Raw genomic sequence first — 17,437 nt, forward strand, 5'->3', positions numbered from 1 at the left:
GATGAGATTTACAAAACACTTTCCTCAGAACAACCCTGTGAAATTGGCTGAGCACGTATCTTCATTCTCATGTAACAAATGAAGCAATTTAGATGAAATGACTTGTTCAGGATTAACAGCAGTCTCTAAATACTAGTTTAAATCCATGTAACCCTGGACAGAGGTCAAGTGTTCTTTCTACACCAAGCTAGCTCTGATGATACTTGGATATGATGCAACTGCTACACCATTTTCTAGATGTTTCTAGTTGTTCTGAAAGCCTGAGGTTTTTGCATTGGGGACTTTGACCTAAAGGTGAGAGCAGAGAGTAAAGAGGGAATAATTATGCCCACGTTGCAACTGTTCGGGAAGAGGAGTTGCTTCTTTGAGTTACGAGTTTTGAGAGTGTCTTCACAAGAAATTGGTCCACAGTGGTCACGATGTCCCATGTCATGCCATTTTTAAAGCCACTCTGTTGCCTAAAAAGTCCTCCCAGGCCTTTCCCAGGGCCCCGCCCTCAGGGGCTGCTCGGTCATTGTTAATTTGCTCTGGGTCCTGGGGATGGGGACTGGTTCTGCCCTCTCTCCTAAGTCTGTACGGAGTTGGAGGTAATTTGAGTCTTGGTGCTTTCTGGCCAATGATCGCATTCTACGGATGAGGAGGAAAGAGGTTAAGACGTGCGTCTTCTCCAGTTCACTGGGGACCGGGAGGGAAGGGCTTCATTTGCCCCGTCGGGGCGGGAGGAAGGCTCTTCTGGGACCGTCTGGAGCCTTCTTCTTGTCGCTGGCCCGGTGGAGTCGGAGCATCCCGCGGCGAGGCGGACGTGCGCTCCCGGCGGCCCGAGGCGCTCGCTAGCTCGCTCCCGGCTCGGGCTCCGGAGCAGTCTCCTGCAGCAGCGGCAGCTCCAGTGGCGGAGGACGGCCATCGCCCTTCAGGACGCAGCATGGCCAGCCAGCCGGGATCAGCCGAGGCCAGGGCCTGCCAGGTACATTGGCAAGGGAGGGGGGCAGATGAAGCGTGTGGTGTGTGTGTGTGTGTGTGTGTGTGCTGGGGCGGAGGAAGGCTAGGAGGCTGAGGGGAGATTCAAGCTCCCCCAGCTCCCCAATCATTTCTGTCCTTGTCTTTTTGCCTCTGATGCAGCCACTCCTGCACCCATTCCAGTTTCCCTGCGTTGCATTCACTGAGACATCATTTCTCGCCCAGGTTCCCCCACCCCTCCCCCATCACTTAAAAAAACCCTCAAATACCAAAAATCCTTTTCAAATTGCCCTCACCTTCCACCCCTACGGCAAGAAGCAACAAAACCCTGGAATTCTATTACATCCTTGCTTGTCTACAGTGTTAGCGCTGGGCACGGCTGGCTCCTAGCTAAGCTCCCGCGGAAAGCAGCTTTTTTTGTGGGGGTGGGGTGGGGTGGAAACCGGAGGAATCTCCGAGGTGGCAACTGGACACCCCCGGGGTGTCGGAGCCTCTGTGGCGGTAAAATTTCCACGCACCTGTCAGTTGCTTTTAGAATTCGGACCATCGCCTATTGCTTTACTAGGCGTCCTTCTTTCTCTCCCCCTTTCCTCCTTCCCTCCTACGGTTGCCTAACAGTCATTGATTAAGGAATCCCCCATCACTATTCCTTTGGAGACCTCCCATTCCTAGCCCTGAAGAATAATAAGCAACTCTGCTTGGTTTCCAGTCCTATTTCCCAAACCGCCTTCTAAAACAGCTATTCTGTGTCCTTGTGTCTACTTTCAAAGGTAGGTTTGTCATTGTGTATGCCTTTATTATTGATCTGGATTCTTTGAGGCTGCATTCAGAACTACTGGCAAACCGAAGGAAATTAAAAAACCACCACATCCTTTTCTCACCCTTTCTATTGTGCTTTAAATGTTTAAAAGATAGAACCTTTCCCAAGAGGATACTGGTTAAATTGTTGAAGATTCTAATTGAAATCATTTATCCTGATATAAGAAAAGTAAGCACAAATCTGGCTTCAGCAGAGCAAAACTTAAAATGTGACAGTAACATTGAAGCAAAGCTAAATAAATAACTTAGACTGTCCTTTAGTGATGGTGGTGGTTGTGTTAGTAGAATTTATTCAGAGGAAACATTACAGTTAATACTAGGTCTGAGAAGACAGAATGAGTGTTCAAGGTTAAATTTTGATTAATGTTTCTGCTTAATGGTATTTCCTAATTTTTATATCTCTTCTATGTCTTGATTGTGCTGGACACTATAGCTGTGAATTTTTTACTTTGACTTTAGCTAATTGGATTCTGGTTTCTTCTTTTAGGACTGTAATCATGAATGCTCTCTAAGCTGTAGTGGGCCAGGAGAACTAAAGCAAATGGCAGAGACTTTTAAGGTAAGATGCCCATTTCTTGAGATGTGGTCATATTTTCTCTGAGCATTCAAGCAGTAGTTTGGAGATGCCAACTTATATAAATACTGTAAATACATTATGGGTTCTTTAAAAGTTTTTTTAACTGAGAGGTCATTTTGGGATAACATTCAAAATTCTTGAAGCTATATTTCATCTCATTTATATCTTTATAATAAACATTTTCTCTGTAAAATAACTAAATGAATTTTTAAAAAGGATTTTATTTGGTTGCATCATGAATCTGATTAAATTAACCCTTGGTGGTTAATTCAAGTCAAACACATGATTTTTATTATTATTCACTCATGTCTGACTCTTCATGACCTCATTTGGGGTGTCCTTGGCAGAGGTACTGAAGTGGTTTGTCACTTCCTTCTCCAACTCATTTTACAGATGAGAAAACTGAAGCAGAGTTAAGTGATTTTCCCTGGGTCACACACCTGAATGCCTGAGACCAAATTTGAGCTCAGAAACATTAATCTTCACGACTCCAGACCAAGTGCTCTGTCCACTGGAACATCTAGCTGCCTCTATTATGTGCTAGTTATTTATTTATTTAGTTAGTTAGTTAGTTAGTTAGTTATTGCAAGGCAAATGGGGTTAAGTGGCTTGTCCAAGGCCACACAGCTAGGTAATTATTAAGTGTCTGAGACCAGATTTGAACCCAGGTACTCCTGACTCCAGAGTGGATGCTTTATCCACTATGCCACATAGCCGCCTCTATTATGTGTTAGTTTCAGAGTTTAGTGTATTAAAAGCAAAAACCATTATAATTTTTTCTTGTCCCTTTATTTTCACCCTTGACTTATCTTCTTAATCAGATTTTTTTTATGCGGATAAAATGAAGACATGTATTTTGAATTTAATTGAAAAATATAAAAATTAAAATGATATAGTGGAGATTAAATAGCCTAAAGCAAAGGAATGGTAGTGTAATGATTACTATCATATGAGAGGCAGGCCTGAAGTTTGGAAAAACCCCTATTCCTGAATTTAAAATCTGACCTCAACCCTTATTAGTTGTATAGACCTAGGCAAGACAATTATTTACTCAGTTTCCTCATCTGTAAAATGAGTTGGGGAAGGAAATGGCAAACCACTACTCCATATCTTTGCCAATAAAATTCCAGTGGGGTCACTTAGAGTCAGATATGACTGAAAAATGACTGAACAATGAAAAAAAATCACATGAGGTTCTCTGAATCAATTTGTTATGCTTCTTAATGCTAGTTTTCTATCCAAGGATACATCTAGCAGAGGAAGGACAAGTTCGGAAAGAAGGCAAAACTCATTTCATTCCATTTTTTCCCTAAACAACTTTATTTAAAGAAAAAATGAAATGGTTGGGTATAAGAAACTAATATTACTAATTAATTTTTTGTAATTAACCACACACACACACACACATACACACACACACACACACACACACACACACACACGCAGACACATTATATATATTTATATATATATATATATACACATCAGTATGTTTTCAACTGAGTCCTTCTTCTGCCATGTGTTTTCTCCAGCACTTTCTTTTCATAGCATCTGATTACCCAACCATTCATGATGAAATAGTAAAATTTTTATTTCTTATATAGCCTGCGCTGCCAATATTTTCCCTGTGATTTCACAGTCCAGTCATTTCAACATTCCAAATTTTTCCAGAAGCATATGGTAACAAACATGTAGACTGTAATCTGAGCAAAGTAATTGAAGCATCTGAAAGAGATAGATTAATTACACAGGAGAAAGTGTCTTATTATAGCTCCTTTGAGCTAGAGAAGGAAATTTTAGGATGATGAATTAGAAAACGTGAACTTAGAGACTATCTCATCCAACCCACTCATTTTATAGATGATGAAAAGGAGACAGAGAAAATTAAAGTGACTTAGTGGAGATTAAATAGCCAAGATGTGTCAGTTTGGATTGCAACTTTGGATTTCAAATTTACTGTTCTTCTATATACCTTGTTATAGAGTAGGAAAAGAGAATATTATGACTTTTAAGGACACTAACAAAAAGAGAGACATGGAGAGAAAAGTGAAACTCAGAGAATTGAATGTCTTGGTTAAGGTCTTATGGCTAGTAAATAGCAAGACTCAGGTTCTTAAGCTTCAGATCTAGTTCTCAGGACCTAGAATCAGGGAGAACTGAGTTCAAACTTGGCTTTAGACTCTACTAACTGTGATCCTGAGCAAGTCACTTAATCCCTATTTAACTTTAAAATGCAGATAGCATTAGTTCTTACCTTCTAGGGTTGTTGTGATGATCAAATGAGATAATATTTGTAAAGTGCTCTATAACTTTAGACACATAGTAGAGACAATAAATGCCTGTTTCTTTCCTTCTTTCTTTCATTATACCACACTAAAAGTGACATGCTGTTTTATAAAAGAGGCAAGTGATGGCTTACTACAAATTCTCTTTTCCCATAAGTTTAAAAGTGACTGTCCTTCAGTGAATATTGTCCCTACTCTTGAATTTAACTCAAGAATGTAAGCTATTTAGTTTTCTTTTGTCCTTCAGCAAATGTCTTTTTTTGATTCTGTAGTATATAGTCTTTATGCAAAAAGGGAGCTATATTTTTGGACCAAATTCTAAAATCATATCCAGATATACTTCTCCTTAGGAGGCATACTGTAAAAGTCTTTTTTTTTTTTTTAGGATTTTGCAAGGCAAACGGGGTTAAGTGGCTTGCCTAAGGCCACACAGCTAGGTAATTATTAAGTGTCTGAGGCCAGATTTGAACCCAGGTACTCCTGACTCCAGGGCCAGTGCAGTATCCACTGCACCACCTAGCTGCCCCATACTATAAAAGTCTAAATGAGATGTCATTCCCTTATGATAGCTTAAGGATCTCCTCCTTTGGATGTCACATGATGCTTTTACTTAACATGTATTTACTCATTATTTTTGTACTTTTGTCTATTTTTGCATCTGTTCCCCTACTAGAATGAAATCTAAATGAAGAGGCGACTGATTTTCTTTTTTAACCTTTGTATTCATAGCACCTAAAACAATTCTTTGCACACAGCTGTTGCTTAACAAGCATTTGTGGAATTGTGTGTAGGGGCCCCTCACTGAGTTTTGCCCTGTGAGCATAAAAATGTGTTAACCTTCCCAGAGTTTGTCCTAATCAAGAACAAATGTTACTAGATGTTTTGTCTCTAGGGAAAGAGCAAAACAGAATTAGATTAATATTCACATTTATTGATATTTCTCTGTCAAATATTATGCAGTCCTGCAGGGGAGTCTAGCTAGAGAGTCAGACTCCCCAAGATGAAGGCCTTCTGTCAACTTTAAATAACCTTGACCAGAGGGAGGTGTGATCTGAAACCATACTTCTGACTTGTCCAATAAAGGAAGGGTATGGCCCCCCAGCCTAGCATGGGGTGGGAGCAAAGTCATCAGATATTCTAGTAAAAGGAGTGCCTTATCCTAAAAGACCTTCAAAGTAATGGAGATAATTGATGGTACTCTTGATGGGATCCTTAACAATTAAAGGATATTTCTCTAAGCATCCTTTTCAAGTGCTAAATTGATCTGAATAAAGATGACTTCATCCAAACTTTGTTCACCCAACTCTGTTCTAACAGATCCAAAAGAATAATTCATATATATGTATATATTCACACATGCACAAATATATAAGGAGAAAAACTCACTATTGACATTCAATGTAGGTCAACCAGATATAAGAAAGTAAAGACTTATGAAACAGATCAGTTTTATAATTAACTAATGGATTATTTTAATTATTTGTTTCCAAAGGGAGTTACCAAGTGATTCTTTAAAATAGCATTTTTTTTAAAGTTTTTGCAAGGCAAACAGGATTAAGTGGCTTGCCCAAGGCCACACAGCTAGGTAATTATTAAGTGTCTGAGGTCAGATTTGAACCCAGGTACTCCTGACTCCAGGGCTGGTGCTTTATCCACTACACCACCTAGCCACCCTAAAATAGCATGTTTCTAATAGATTTTGATGGTTTGATTACTCTTTGACCTCTGATCTAGAATAAAGTTTTGGAAACTTACCTTGGGTCCAAATGGTGTAATGGAAAGGCCAATGAATCTGAGATTAGGTCATTTCTTTGTGCTGCTGTTGCCTAACTCCTAACGTTTATACAAGGCATTTAATTTTTCTGACTCTCCATTTCCTCATTTAATAAGGAGAATGGAATAGATGATCTTTAAGTTCCTTTCTCCTCTAAAATTCTGTCATCCTATAATTTGATTGAATGAAGGAGCCTAGGTGACACAAAAACAGGCACTGGACTTGGAGTCAAGCAAACCAAATCCAAAACTAACCTCTCATCTTATTTTTGTGATTTTGGACAGATTACTGAATCTTTTCTTGCCTGTTTCTTCTTTTTTTTTTTTGTTTTTTTTTTGCAAGGCAAATGGGGTTAAGAGGCTTGCCCAAGGCCACACAGCTAGGTAATTATTAAGTGTCTGAGGCTGGATTTGAACTCAGGGACTCCTGACTCCAGGGCTGGTGCTCTATCCACTGTGCCACCTAGCTGCCCCTTGCCTGTTTCTTCATCTATAAAAGTGAGCTTAATAGTAGCATCTCCCTACCTTCCAAGGTTGCTGTGAGGATAAAAGGAGATATTTGTAAAGTTCTATGCAAATGCTGATGAATTGAATATAAAATCAAAAGCTCATTATCATGCAGTATTCCTGGTTCCCATTTATTTATTAATGATTTAAACTGACAGTCATGCTATGGAAATAAAGGCTGGACTAAGATCGATATTATCATAATAAAAATAATTTATACTTGAAGAACACAGGTTTGTTTACAAAGCACTTTCTTCACTGCAGATTTGTAGATTTTTTTAATTTAATGATACGCATAACCTTTCCAGAGCTGCATGGAAACTATGCATAGATGGAAAGCAGCACAAGTAAGTGCATACTTTTTCCAGCCAAATCAAATCTTTCTGGGTTTAACTTTTGGGGAAGAGAGAGAAAAATGACTAATTAGAATACTTCTCTGCTGTGACTTAGAAGAGTGAGCTTCTGAAAGGGGGCTGATTCTCTTAACTCTTTCTGGAAGCTCAGGAAACCTGGAAGGTGTATGGTTTACTTGAAAGCTCTGCAATGAAACAATAGTCCCTAGACCCTTTCCTTCACAATCAGAAGGAGAAGTAGGAAATTATATGAAGTGGGAAGATGCTCTGATTCTATTCTGAAACCCATCAAAAAGAGATTCATTTGTTTTAATAAGCAGGCACTTGATAAGGGAGGGGCCTGGCAAAGAAATACTGTTTCATTGGATGGTAGATTGGACTAATTGATCTTTAAGGCACCTTCCAGTTCAAAGATTCTCTTATATTTCAAATTCAAACACTCTGCCAGGTGTCAGGAAATCAGTGTGACATTATAACTTCAATATGGGCATAGGCATTTGATAGAGGTGGGAGGTAGAAAGGAATGTTCATAGCCCCATGAAGGTTATTTGGAAGTATTCTTTAAAGTCACTTTTGAAGAATGCCACAATTGTGAAGATGTGAAGAATAAGAGAGTATTGGATTCTAGGGGGTGAGGAGTGTGAGAAAAGATGTAGCAGAAAGGGTAGCAAGACATGATAGAGAGCAGTGTCAAAAAAAGGAAGATTAGGAAGTTTTCAGAGATAAATTTTACATAGAAATTTTGACCAGAACAATTTACCTCTCCCTTCTTTATAATGGTATCTGAGTATATTTATCTTGAATATCTATGCACTCAAAGTAGTTTGTCAAATGAATACATATTAGCTAAAATATCTTCAGATAGAGGGACCAAACCATATACTTTTTATAGAAATCTGGGCCTTTTTATTAAAGTTCTTTTTGTTTTTTTCTTTTTTGGGGGGCCTTTTTTAAAAAACACATTTCTCAGAATCACAGAATCTTAGAGGTGAAAGGGACCTCAGACATCATCCACTGTAACAGACTAGAATAGGCATTTCTTCCACAACTTCCCTGACAAGTGATCATATACCTCCAATTGAACATGTTCAGTGATGAAGAGCTCATTGCCTCCTAAGTCATTAATTAATAAACATTTAAGTGCCCAGTATATGAAGCACTATGCTAAGTTCTGGAGATACAAAGAGAGGCAGAAACCACTTTCCACTCCCAAAGAGCCAACAGTCTAATGGAGGATGCAATGTTTAGACAACAATTGGAGATGCTTAAGAGAGAGAGAAGGCACTAACCAGGATGAAAGGAATTGGGAAATCAGAATTTTGCTGAAAATAGTCTTTTAACTGAGACTTGAAGAAAGCGAGGGAAGCCAGGAGTTGGAGAGGAGCAGAAAGAAAATTCCAGACATGGTCACTTTGACAACCCTTATCACACTGGGAAAAACTTTAATTATTAGAAATTTTTTTTTCTTTTCCTAATTGTGCTGAAATCTGTCTTTCTTTGACTTCTGCCCATTGTTTCTAGTTCTGTCTTCTGGGATCAAGGAGCAGAACATTTGAAATATTTCTTCCACTGAACACCTGTAGATACTTGAAGATAGCTTGCTTTGTCCAAACATCATCACTTCCTTCACCAAATTCTTACTTATGGTCTCTAGACTTCTTACCTTCTGAGTTGTTCCTTTCTGGAAACATTTTAGCTGATCAGTCTTCCTTAAAATGTGGTGTCTAGAACAGAACACAATGTTTCCAATGTGATATGGATCAGTACAGAATACAGTGGAATGATTGTCTTTCTTAGTTCAGGACATTATGCCCCTAATGATGCAGCCCAAGATTCTATTAATGGCTACCATGGCACACTGTTGACTAATATTCAACGGACATCCTTGTCAAATCCCATGTCTAAATTATACTGGCTTTGGGACCAAGGAAGAAAGGCAGTTTGCGACCCAAAAGCTCAGCTACCTAAGACAATCTATCCTTTAGTGTTAGAAACTTAATCAATGAGAAATTATCTTAAATTTAGGAGAAATGAGCTGATCAGAATAATAAATACTGAGATGTACTGAAGATAAACTCGTTAAGATAAGCTTATATGGTTGAAGTGGTGAGGGGAAAAAGAGGGAAAAGTCAATTAAAGATAGGGCCAGAATGCCTGCCTAGATTATGATATTGTGGGGCCTTTTTGTTGCCAGAGGCAAGCACAAAGGTACTAAACATTTGAGAGATACAGGAAGGCTGCTGTTACTTATCAGATTATTATATTCCCCTCTATTATCCCATTTGATGGGAAGGAGAGGCAAACTAGTTTCCTCTTTAGCACTAGAGAAACTAGTCACATAGCTAGTTAAATGTCAAATATCTGAGACTGGATTCGAACTTCATCCTATTGACTCCAATGCTAGTGCTCCATCCACTGTTTCGCCGAGATTCCCTAAAAAAATCCCAGATAGGGAAGAAATGAATAAAGGAAAAAAAGAGGCCCCCAGTACGATCAATCAACAAGTATTTTTAGCCTACTATATACTAGACATTGTAATTACAAAATTTAAAGGCAGATATTCTGCTTTTAAGGAGAATATCCTACTGGGGGGATATAGTATGCTCTCAGATAAGGACACAGAGAATATAGAGTTCTGAGAGGTAGAGATGGGAAGGGAGAACACTTTGGGCAGAGGCTCATTACAGAAAATAACAGGTAGGGGATTGGAATGTCATGAATGAGGAGCAACAAGTAAGCAGTGTATGAGAACTTGTAAAATATAATTAGACTGGAAGGAAAGTGAAGGGCTTTAAAATTTAAGAATATTTTTGCCTTCAGTCAGTGGGGAGGAATATTAATTTGGCAATTGTGTGGAAGATAGGTTGGAAGGAGACAGACAGATGAAAATAGGAGACTATTACAAGTCTAGGGCAAAGGTGATGAGGACCAGGTCTAGAGTACTTGCGGTGTGAATAGAAAAAAATGAAAAAGATATAAGAGATGTTGAGGAGGTGGGATTGCTAGAACTCTGTGATATACCCATGCATGGAGGCAGACTTAGATGATGAATTTGTAGGAGGAAGAAATGGTTTGATAGGTTGAAAGAGAATCATAGCAAATATATCACAAAAAGCCCAGGAGAATGTTCATAAGTGAGGATGATGAACATCATATGCCTTAGAGAGGTCAAGAATGAATGGAGCAAGAAGAGACCTTAAAAACAGAAATAGAGAGATCATTGGTGATCTCTCAGCTCAAAGAGAGCTGTTTCACTGAAACTTTCAAAACAAAAATCATATTTTAAATGAATTGGAGATGAAGAAATGGAGACAATTTTATATCAATTTAGGTGTGAGAAGGCAGAAAGGTTAAAAACAAATGAGGATGATGATAGCATCAAGTGATAGTTTTTTTTCTTTTAAAGGTGAGGGAGATCTGAGCTGTCAGAAAAGAGTCTGTAGGTGAGAGGAGATGATTAGGAGAGAGAAGAAGGGATGGCATTTTGGGCACAAATAGAAGAATTATTATTGGCAAAAATAAGGGCCACATTCTCTGAACCTGACTTTGATGACTATGAGAGAGAGTGAGGCTGGTGGCTTTGTATAACTCTGCTTGTCCTCTTTAAAAATGGACAAACAACATCAAAGAAGGATAGAGCATGGGAAGATGCTGAGGGGCCTGATTGTGTTGAGTTGGCAAGGAAAGGGAACTTTTGACAGATGGCTCAAATTTTTTCAATGAAGTATGAGATGAGGTACTCTATTGAGAGGGTGTTGCTTCTGATATGAAAAGGGAAGGTTTGAAATACTGTTGGAACAGAAGGAAAGGAAAGACTGTGACATCAAATATGCCCCTTTAAGAGAAATAGAATATTACAGAGAATCTATTATAGGAACTTTAATAAAGAAACTGTTGGGAAAACTAGATTGCAGGTTGTGAAGAATGGTGGTTAGATTAGCATTTTATACTGTATCCAGTAATTATTTCCAAATAAAGAAATAATAAAAGCACAAAAATCAGGAGAATGGATAGCCACATTTCCTATATTTATAGGTAGATGATACTACCAGTCATGGCATATGAAATATTTACAAAAAGCCTAAAAGAAATGATATGCATTGCTGTTGTGCTATTGCTGAGTTATTTTGTAGTTGTGCCCAACTCTTTGTGACTTCATTTGAATTTTTCTAGGTAGAGATATTGAAGTGGTTTGCCATTTACTTCTCCAGCTCATTTTATTTTTTTATTTTTTATTTTTTTTGGTTTTTGCAAGGCAAACGGGGTTAAGGGCTTGCCCAAGGCCACACAGCTAGGTAATTTAAGTGTCTGAGGCCAGATCTGAACTCAGGTACTCCTGACTCCAGGGCCGGTGTTCTATCCACTGTGCCACTTAGCCACCCCATCCAGCTCATTTTATAGATGAGGAAACTGAGGCAAACAGTGTTATATAGCTAGTAAGTGTCTGATGCTGGTTTTGAACTCAGCTCTTACTGATTCCAGGACCAGCTCAATCTACTGTACCACCTAGCTGATGATTTCTATTAATATTTAAAATATATATATATATATATATATATATATATATATATATATATATATATATATATTAAGATTTTGCAAGGCAATGGCGTTAAGTGGCTTGCCCAAGGCCACACAGCTAAGTAATTATTAAGTGTCTGAGGTTGGATTTGAACCCAGGTACTCCTAACTCCAAGGCCAGTGCTCTATCCACTGTGACACCTAGCCGCTCCAAAAATATATATTTTTGACCCTCCTTCATATCTAGAACTGAAGGGAGTTTGAAACAAAAAATACATTTAATTAAAAACAATCAATACTGTGGCCTTGAGATTGAGATTATAACAATCCCTATGAAGAGGATGGGAAAGTATGTGAGTTAGCATCTGTTCTCTGTGACCAGCATTTTTTTTTAAAGCTGTTCATAGTTTTTTTTGGGGGGGGGAGATTTGTTTTGCTTTCACAAGGGTCCCTTTCCTTGTGGATTTGCTGCTGGGTCAAGTGTTTTATATGTATAATGACTTTATGAGCATAGTATAATAGATTACAAATAAAATCAAATCTAAATAATTGAAAAATGTCAATTGCTCATGGGTAGTCCAAGCTAATATAATAAAATTACAATTCTATCTAAATTTGCGGGGGTCCAGCCTCCATGGGGTCCTTGCAACCTGAGAGGAGAGACAGAGTCAGCGAAATGAGTTGAGTCAACAAGTGGGTAAAGGCAGCTGCTTGGATTTATTTTTATAGTCTCAGAATCATGTATGTTTCAAGCAAGCAAGCCAAGATCATTTCTTGGTTACAAAAGTGTACAATTTTCATCATCAATCATATAATTCATGTGGTTACAAGTTTTAATCATGTGATTACAAGTTTAATTAATAATCATATAGTTAATTGATTTCTTATCCCTACTCAGACCATGATGACCTCAACCTGTTACCTTATTTATTACTACATTGTATAATTGTTAATCATTTAAAGTTATTAATTAAGAAATTCTTTTATTTTATTTTTTTTTAGGTTTTTTGCAAGGCAAATGGGTTTAAGTGGCTTGCCCAAGGCCACACAGCTAGGTAATTATTAAGTGTCTGAGACCGGATTTGAACCCAGGTACTCACAACTCCAGGGCCAGTGCTTTATCCACTGTGCCACCTAGCCACCCCTAAGCAATTCTTTTAATGGAAAGTTTTTTATATTTTTTTGTATAAGTAATGTTTTTCGATGCACTTCCTTAACATTCTATAGTGAGGGTCTTTATACTTGTCCACCCATCAGTTAACTCTTACAATAACCAATTTTTCTTTCAGGCCTTGTTGGTAGAAACCACAGTTTCTGTGACTTTTATTCTTTCCCATGAAACTAAGGCTGCCGGAGTTCACATATCGGTCACCTGTACTAACTATTTTCTCACTATCTTTTTCATGTATTCCTGTGTATGATAAGGGGGGAAAAACTATTAATTTCCCTGGAATTCTGTCTGACCCATCTTATATCTATATTCCCTGTATATATTCTGACATCTCCCTGGAACTCCCAGTGCTGTATTTTCCAAAGATTTCATAATATTGAAGGCTTTTGTATGTCTCAGGGAGAGGCAATCCTGTTAAATTTGGACAGAGTTTACAATCTGTTTTATTCAAGGAATTTTTCTGAAATACTTTATAGTCATTCCACTATTAGGGTGAGTAAATGTTGCAATCAATAGACCTATAAATATTGGTATACATGGAATCCCTATATATATTGAAGAAGGAAATGTTGTTCCATCAGGCAGTGTGACTGCCTTGAGTCTTTTTTGCTGTGACTGTGTCAAATAGCTTAGAGACCCTGGCTCCCAACATAAACTAAATTACTTATTCAGTGCCATGCCAAAAAACTAGCAAAATTATTTTATAGAGTTAGAAAAATAGTAACAAAATTCCTCTGAGGAACAATAATATCAAAGGAACTAATAAAAAGAAATTCAAGGTAAGGTAGCCTACCCATATCAGATTTGAAATTATGTTATAGAACAAAACTGTTTGATATTGGCTAAGAAATAGAGTGGTGGATCAGTGAAATCGATTAGGTACAAAATGACTATGGTAATCTACTATTTAAGAAACTCCAGCTTCTGGGTTAAGAACTTCTATTTGATAACAACTGCTAGGAAAACTGGAAAATAGTTTGATAGAAACTAAGCATCTCACACCCTATACCAAGATTAGGTCAAAATAGGTGCAGGATTTATACATAAAGGGTGATACTATGAGCCAATTAGGAGAGCAAGGAATAGTTTATCTGTCAGCTCTATGGAGACATAAACAGTTTATGATCAAATGAGATAAAGAACAAAATTTTATTCATTAAATTAAAAAGGTTTTGCACAAATAAAAACCAATATTAAAAGGAATACAGAAAGTTGGGAAACAATTTTTATAGTTGGTGTTTCTGATAAAGGACTCATTTTTTTAGGTGTTTTTTTTTTGCAAACAAATGGGGTTAAGTGGCTTGCCCAAGGCCACACAGCTAGTTAATTATTAAGTGTCTGAGACCAGATTTGAACCCAGGTACTCCTGACTCCAGGGCCAGTGCTTTATCCACTGCGCCACCTAGCCGCCCTAAAGGACTCATTTTTAAACTTTATAGAGAACTTAACTATATGTAAAAAACCAAATAGAAACTTTATAAGGAATACAAGTCATTCCCCAGTTGATAAATAGTCAAAGGATATGAGTAGGTGGATTTCAGATAAATTAAAACTATCAATTTTCATATGAAAAAATATTCTAAATCATTATTTAATATAGAGAAATGTAAATTAAAACAACTATGAGGTACCACCTCACACCCATCAGATCAGCCAATATGACAAAAAGGGAAAATGATCAATGAGGGAATATGGAAAAACTGGGACAATAAGGCATTGTTGGTGAAGTTGTGAACTGATCCAGTTGTTTTGGAGAGCAATCTGAAACTACTCCCATAGTGCAATAAAACTGTGCATACCCTTTGATTCAACAATACCACTGTTGGATTTGTGTCTTAAAGATCACAAAAGAGGTTAAAAAACCCACATGTACAAAAATATTTAGAGCAACTCTTTTTGTAGTGGCAAAGAATTAGATATTGAGGGGATGGATGCCCATCAGTTGGCAAATGGCTGAACGAATTATGGTACATGAATGTGATGGAACATTATTATTCTATAAGGAATCATGATGGATGGGACTTCAGAAAAGCCTGGAAAGACTTACACAAATTGATGCTGAGTAAGGTGAGCAGAACCAGAATACTATACAAATTAACAGCAATATTGTGTGATGATCACTGTGGTAATTAGCTCTCATCAGTAGTATAATGATGAAAGACATTTATAAAGGACTTGTCATGGAAAGTACCATCCACATCCTGAGAAACAACTATGGAGTCCGAATGCAGACCAAAGCACACTATTTTCCAATTTAAAAATTTATATTATACTTTATGTCCACTATCACTCCCTCCCCACCATGGTTTGTTTTTCCATTTTGTTTGCAACATGACTATTATGGAAATATGTTTAACATAGAAAAGAATAGTGGAATACTTTTATAGCTCTAACTGCTTTAGTGTCTATCATCCTACAGTCATATTAATCAAAACATTGTTTGTTGCTGAGAGCATGTGCAATATCCCCTACCTATAGTTCTCCACTTCTCCTGTGAAAGGAGTAAGGAGCAATTTTTCATGTCTTTTCCTTGGCTTAGCTTAGTCATTGTAATTATGCAAATTTAGTCTCATGCTCTTTTTTCATTTACATTACAGTAGGTATTATAAATATTGATTTCCTGTTTTCATTTCCTGTACTTTGTATCACAAGACATTTTTGTCATTTTTTAAATAATGTAGAATATTGTATCATGTCCATGAATCACAATTTGGTAGACACTTTTAGGTGGCATTAGTTTACTGTGCAGAAGCAATGTATTTGATTTTTCTGGTGGTGATGAAGTCTTCATTGAGATATACCTACTATGTCAGAATAAAAAAACTATCAACAAAAACAAATGGAGTATTATTAAGTTCATTATTGTAACTTTTGTGCTAGGACCTTATTTCTGACAGTATAGGCCTAAGTGTACTTAAATTTTATTTTTCCCATTGGCTTGAAAAAATTCTAAACTCAACAAACAACAAAGAAAATGAACATTTCTATATACAGTAGAATAGAAAAAGAGAAATGCACATGCAACTGTAAATTTCTATTATGTATACCTTGATTTTACTTTAGAGTTTATGAAATCCAACATATAACTTTAAAAGCTGTCTGTCCTACTTGTCTGTGATTCTTTCTGACCTCTGTTCTCTTCTGTTCATTAAAATACAATGTGGTAAAGACCCTTTTTTCACTTCTTTTTCTGGCAACCCCACCTCTAACTCTTCCTTCCTCCAACCCACCCTCACAAAGACAAATTCTTGTTACAAATATACACAGTCAGGTAAACAGATTCCTTTATTGATCATGTTCCAAAGTGCATTTTCAGTTTGTCTTTAGGTACATTTTTTTGAAAATTATTCATCCCACCCATGCAGAACCTAGGAACTGTAGTACCAGATGCTTCCCTAAGGGAACTGTAGTACCAGATGCTTCCCTAAGTGTATAGCAGCTCCCTTTGGTAAGCCTTCATACTCACTAGGCTTCAAAACTATAGAACAGGTTTTAGATACATAGTAAAAGTAAAAAGCTTGAATTCACATCCAACCCATAGAAAGCTGAAGAACTATTTTTCTCAAGGGATTTGTAGAAAGCTCATGACTGAACAGCAATAAACTTAGTAAGGCTCCAGTAAAGATCAGGGAAGATTTTTGTCCTCTACCTTGATGTTTCTTCAGTGAATTTCCCTTTCAAAATGTTGCTTTTTTCCAATGGTTCATCTTCTCTGGGTGGCTTCTTCACTAATGTCTATCGAACTCTGCTATGATCCTCAGTATTGCAAGCTTCTTGTCTTAATTCTTTTCTAAATGTGTGAATTCTTTTCTTGCCTTGTACTGTTTTTCAAAAGCTTTATCTAAAAGCACGAAGATAAGGCAAAAGAAGGATAGTCCCTATTGTTGCATGCAAGTGTTTCCAAGTTTTATGAATTACACAAGAATAGAATGTTGCCCATTTTCTTGGTTATTATCTCTAGTTGTATGACCTCTTAATGCAGCTGGCCTTGCCTCTAGTCATCATATACGTGGGTAGGAGGGATTAGTTTAGCAATATGTAATTTACTTCCCTTGATGCTATATTGAGTAAAGAATTCTTGTGTTACAGAGTTTCAGCCTCAGTGGTGATTATCATGGTCTCTAATACATAAGTATTTTTGTTATTCAGACAATCAGTCATGTCCAATTCTCTGTGACACCATGAAGCAAAGTATACCAGGTCCATACATCCTCCATTATGTCCATTAATCTGTCTGAGTTCATGATCCTTGTTTCCACAATACTATCTGTCCATTTCATTCTCTGCTATCCTCTTTTCTTTTTATCTTCAATCTTTCCCAACATCAAGGGTTTTTCCAATGAATCCTATCTTTTTATTTTGTGACCAGGACAGCAAGACAGTTCAGTGGATAGAGCACTGGCCTTGGTCAGGAGATCAGGAGTTCAAATTTGGCCTGAGACACTAGACACCTACTAGCTAGGTGACCTTGAGA

The 17,437-nt window shown here is 37.4% G+C and overlaps 1 protein-coding gene across 3 annotated transcripts in view; it reads left to right on the forward strand.

Moving 5' to 3' along the window:
• Positions 1–886: 886 nt before the first annotated feature.
• Positions 887–17,437, forward strand: part of BCAT1 (branched chain amino acid transaminase 1) — a 94,932-nt gene continuing 78,381 nt past the window's right edge. For all 3 annotated transcript variants that reach the window (XM_074194242.1, XM_074194243.1, XM_074194244.1), the window contains exons 1-2: positions 887–964; positions 2,264–2,335. In XM_074194242.1, the coding sequence (XP_074050343.1) occupies positions 923–964; positions 2,264–2,335 (114 nt within the window). In that variant the 5' untranslated portion in view covers positions 887–922. The remainder of the gene's footprint in view (positions 965–2,263; positions 2,336–17,437) is intronic.

This window comes from Macrotis lagotis, chromosome 7 (assembly GCF_037893015.1).
Source record: "Macrotis lagotis isolate mMagLag1 chromosome 7, bilby.v1.9.chrom.fasta, whole genome shotgun sequence".
NCBI classification, from domain to species: domain Eukaryota; kingdom Metazoa; phylum Chordata; class Mammalia; order Peramelemorphia; family Peramelidae; genus Macrotis; species Macrotis lagotis.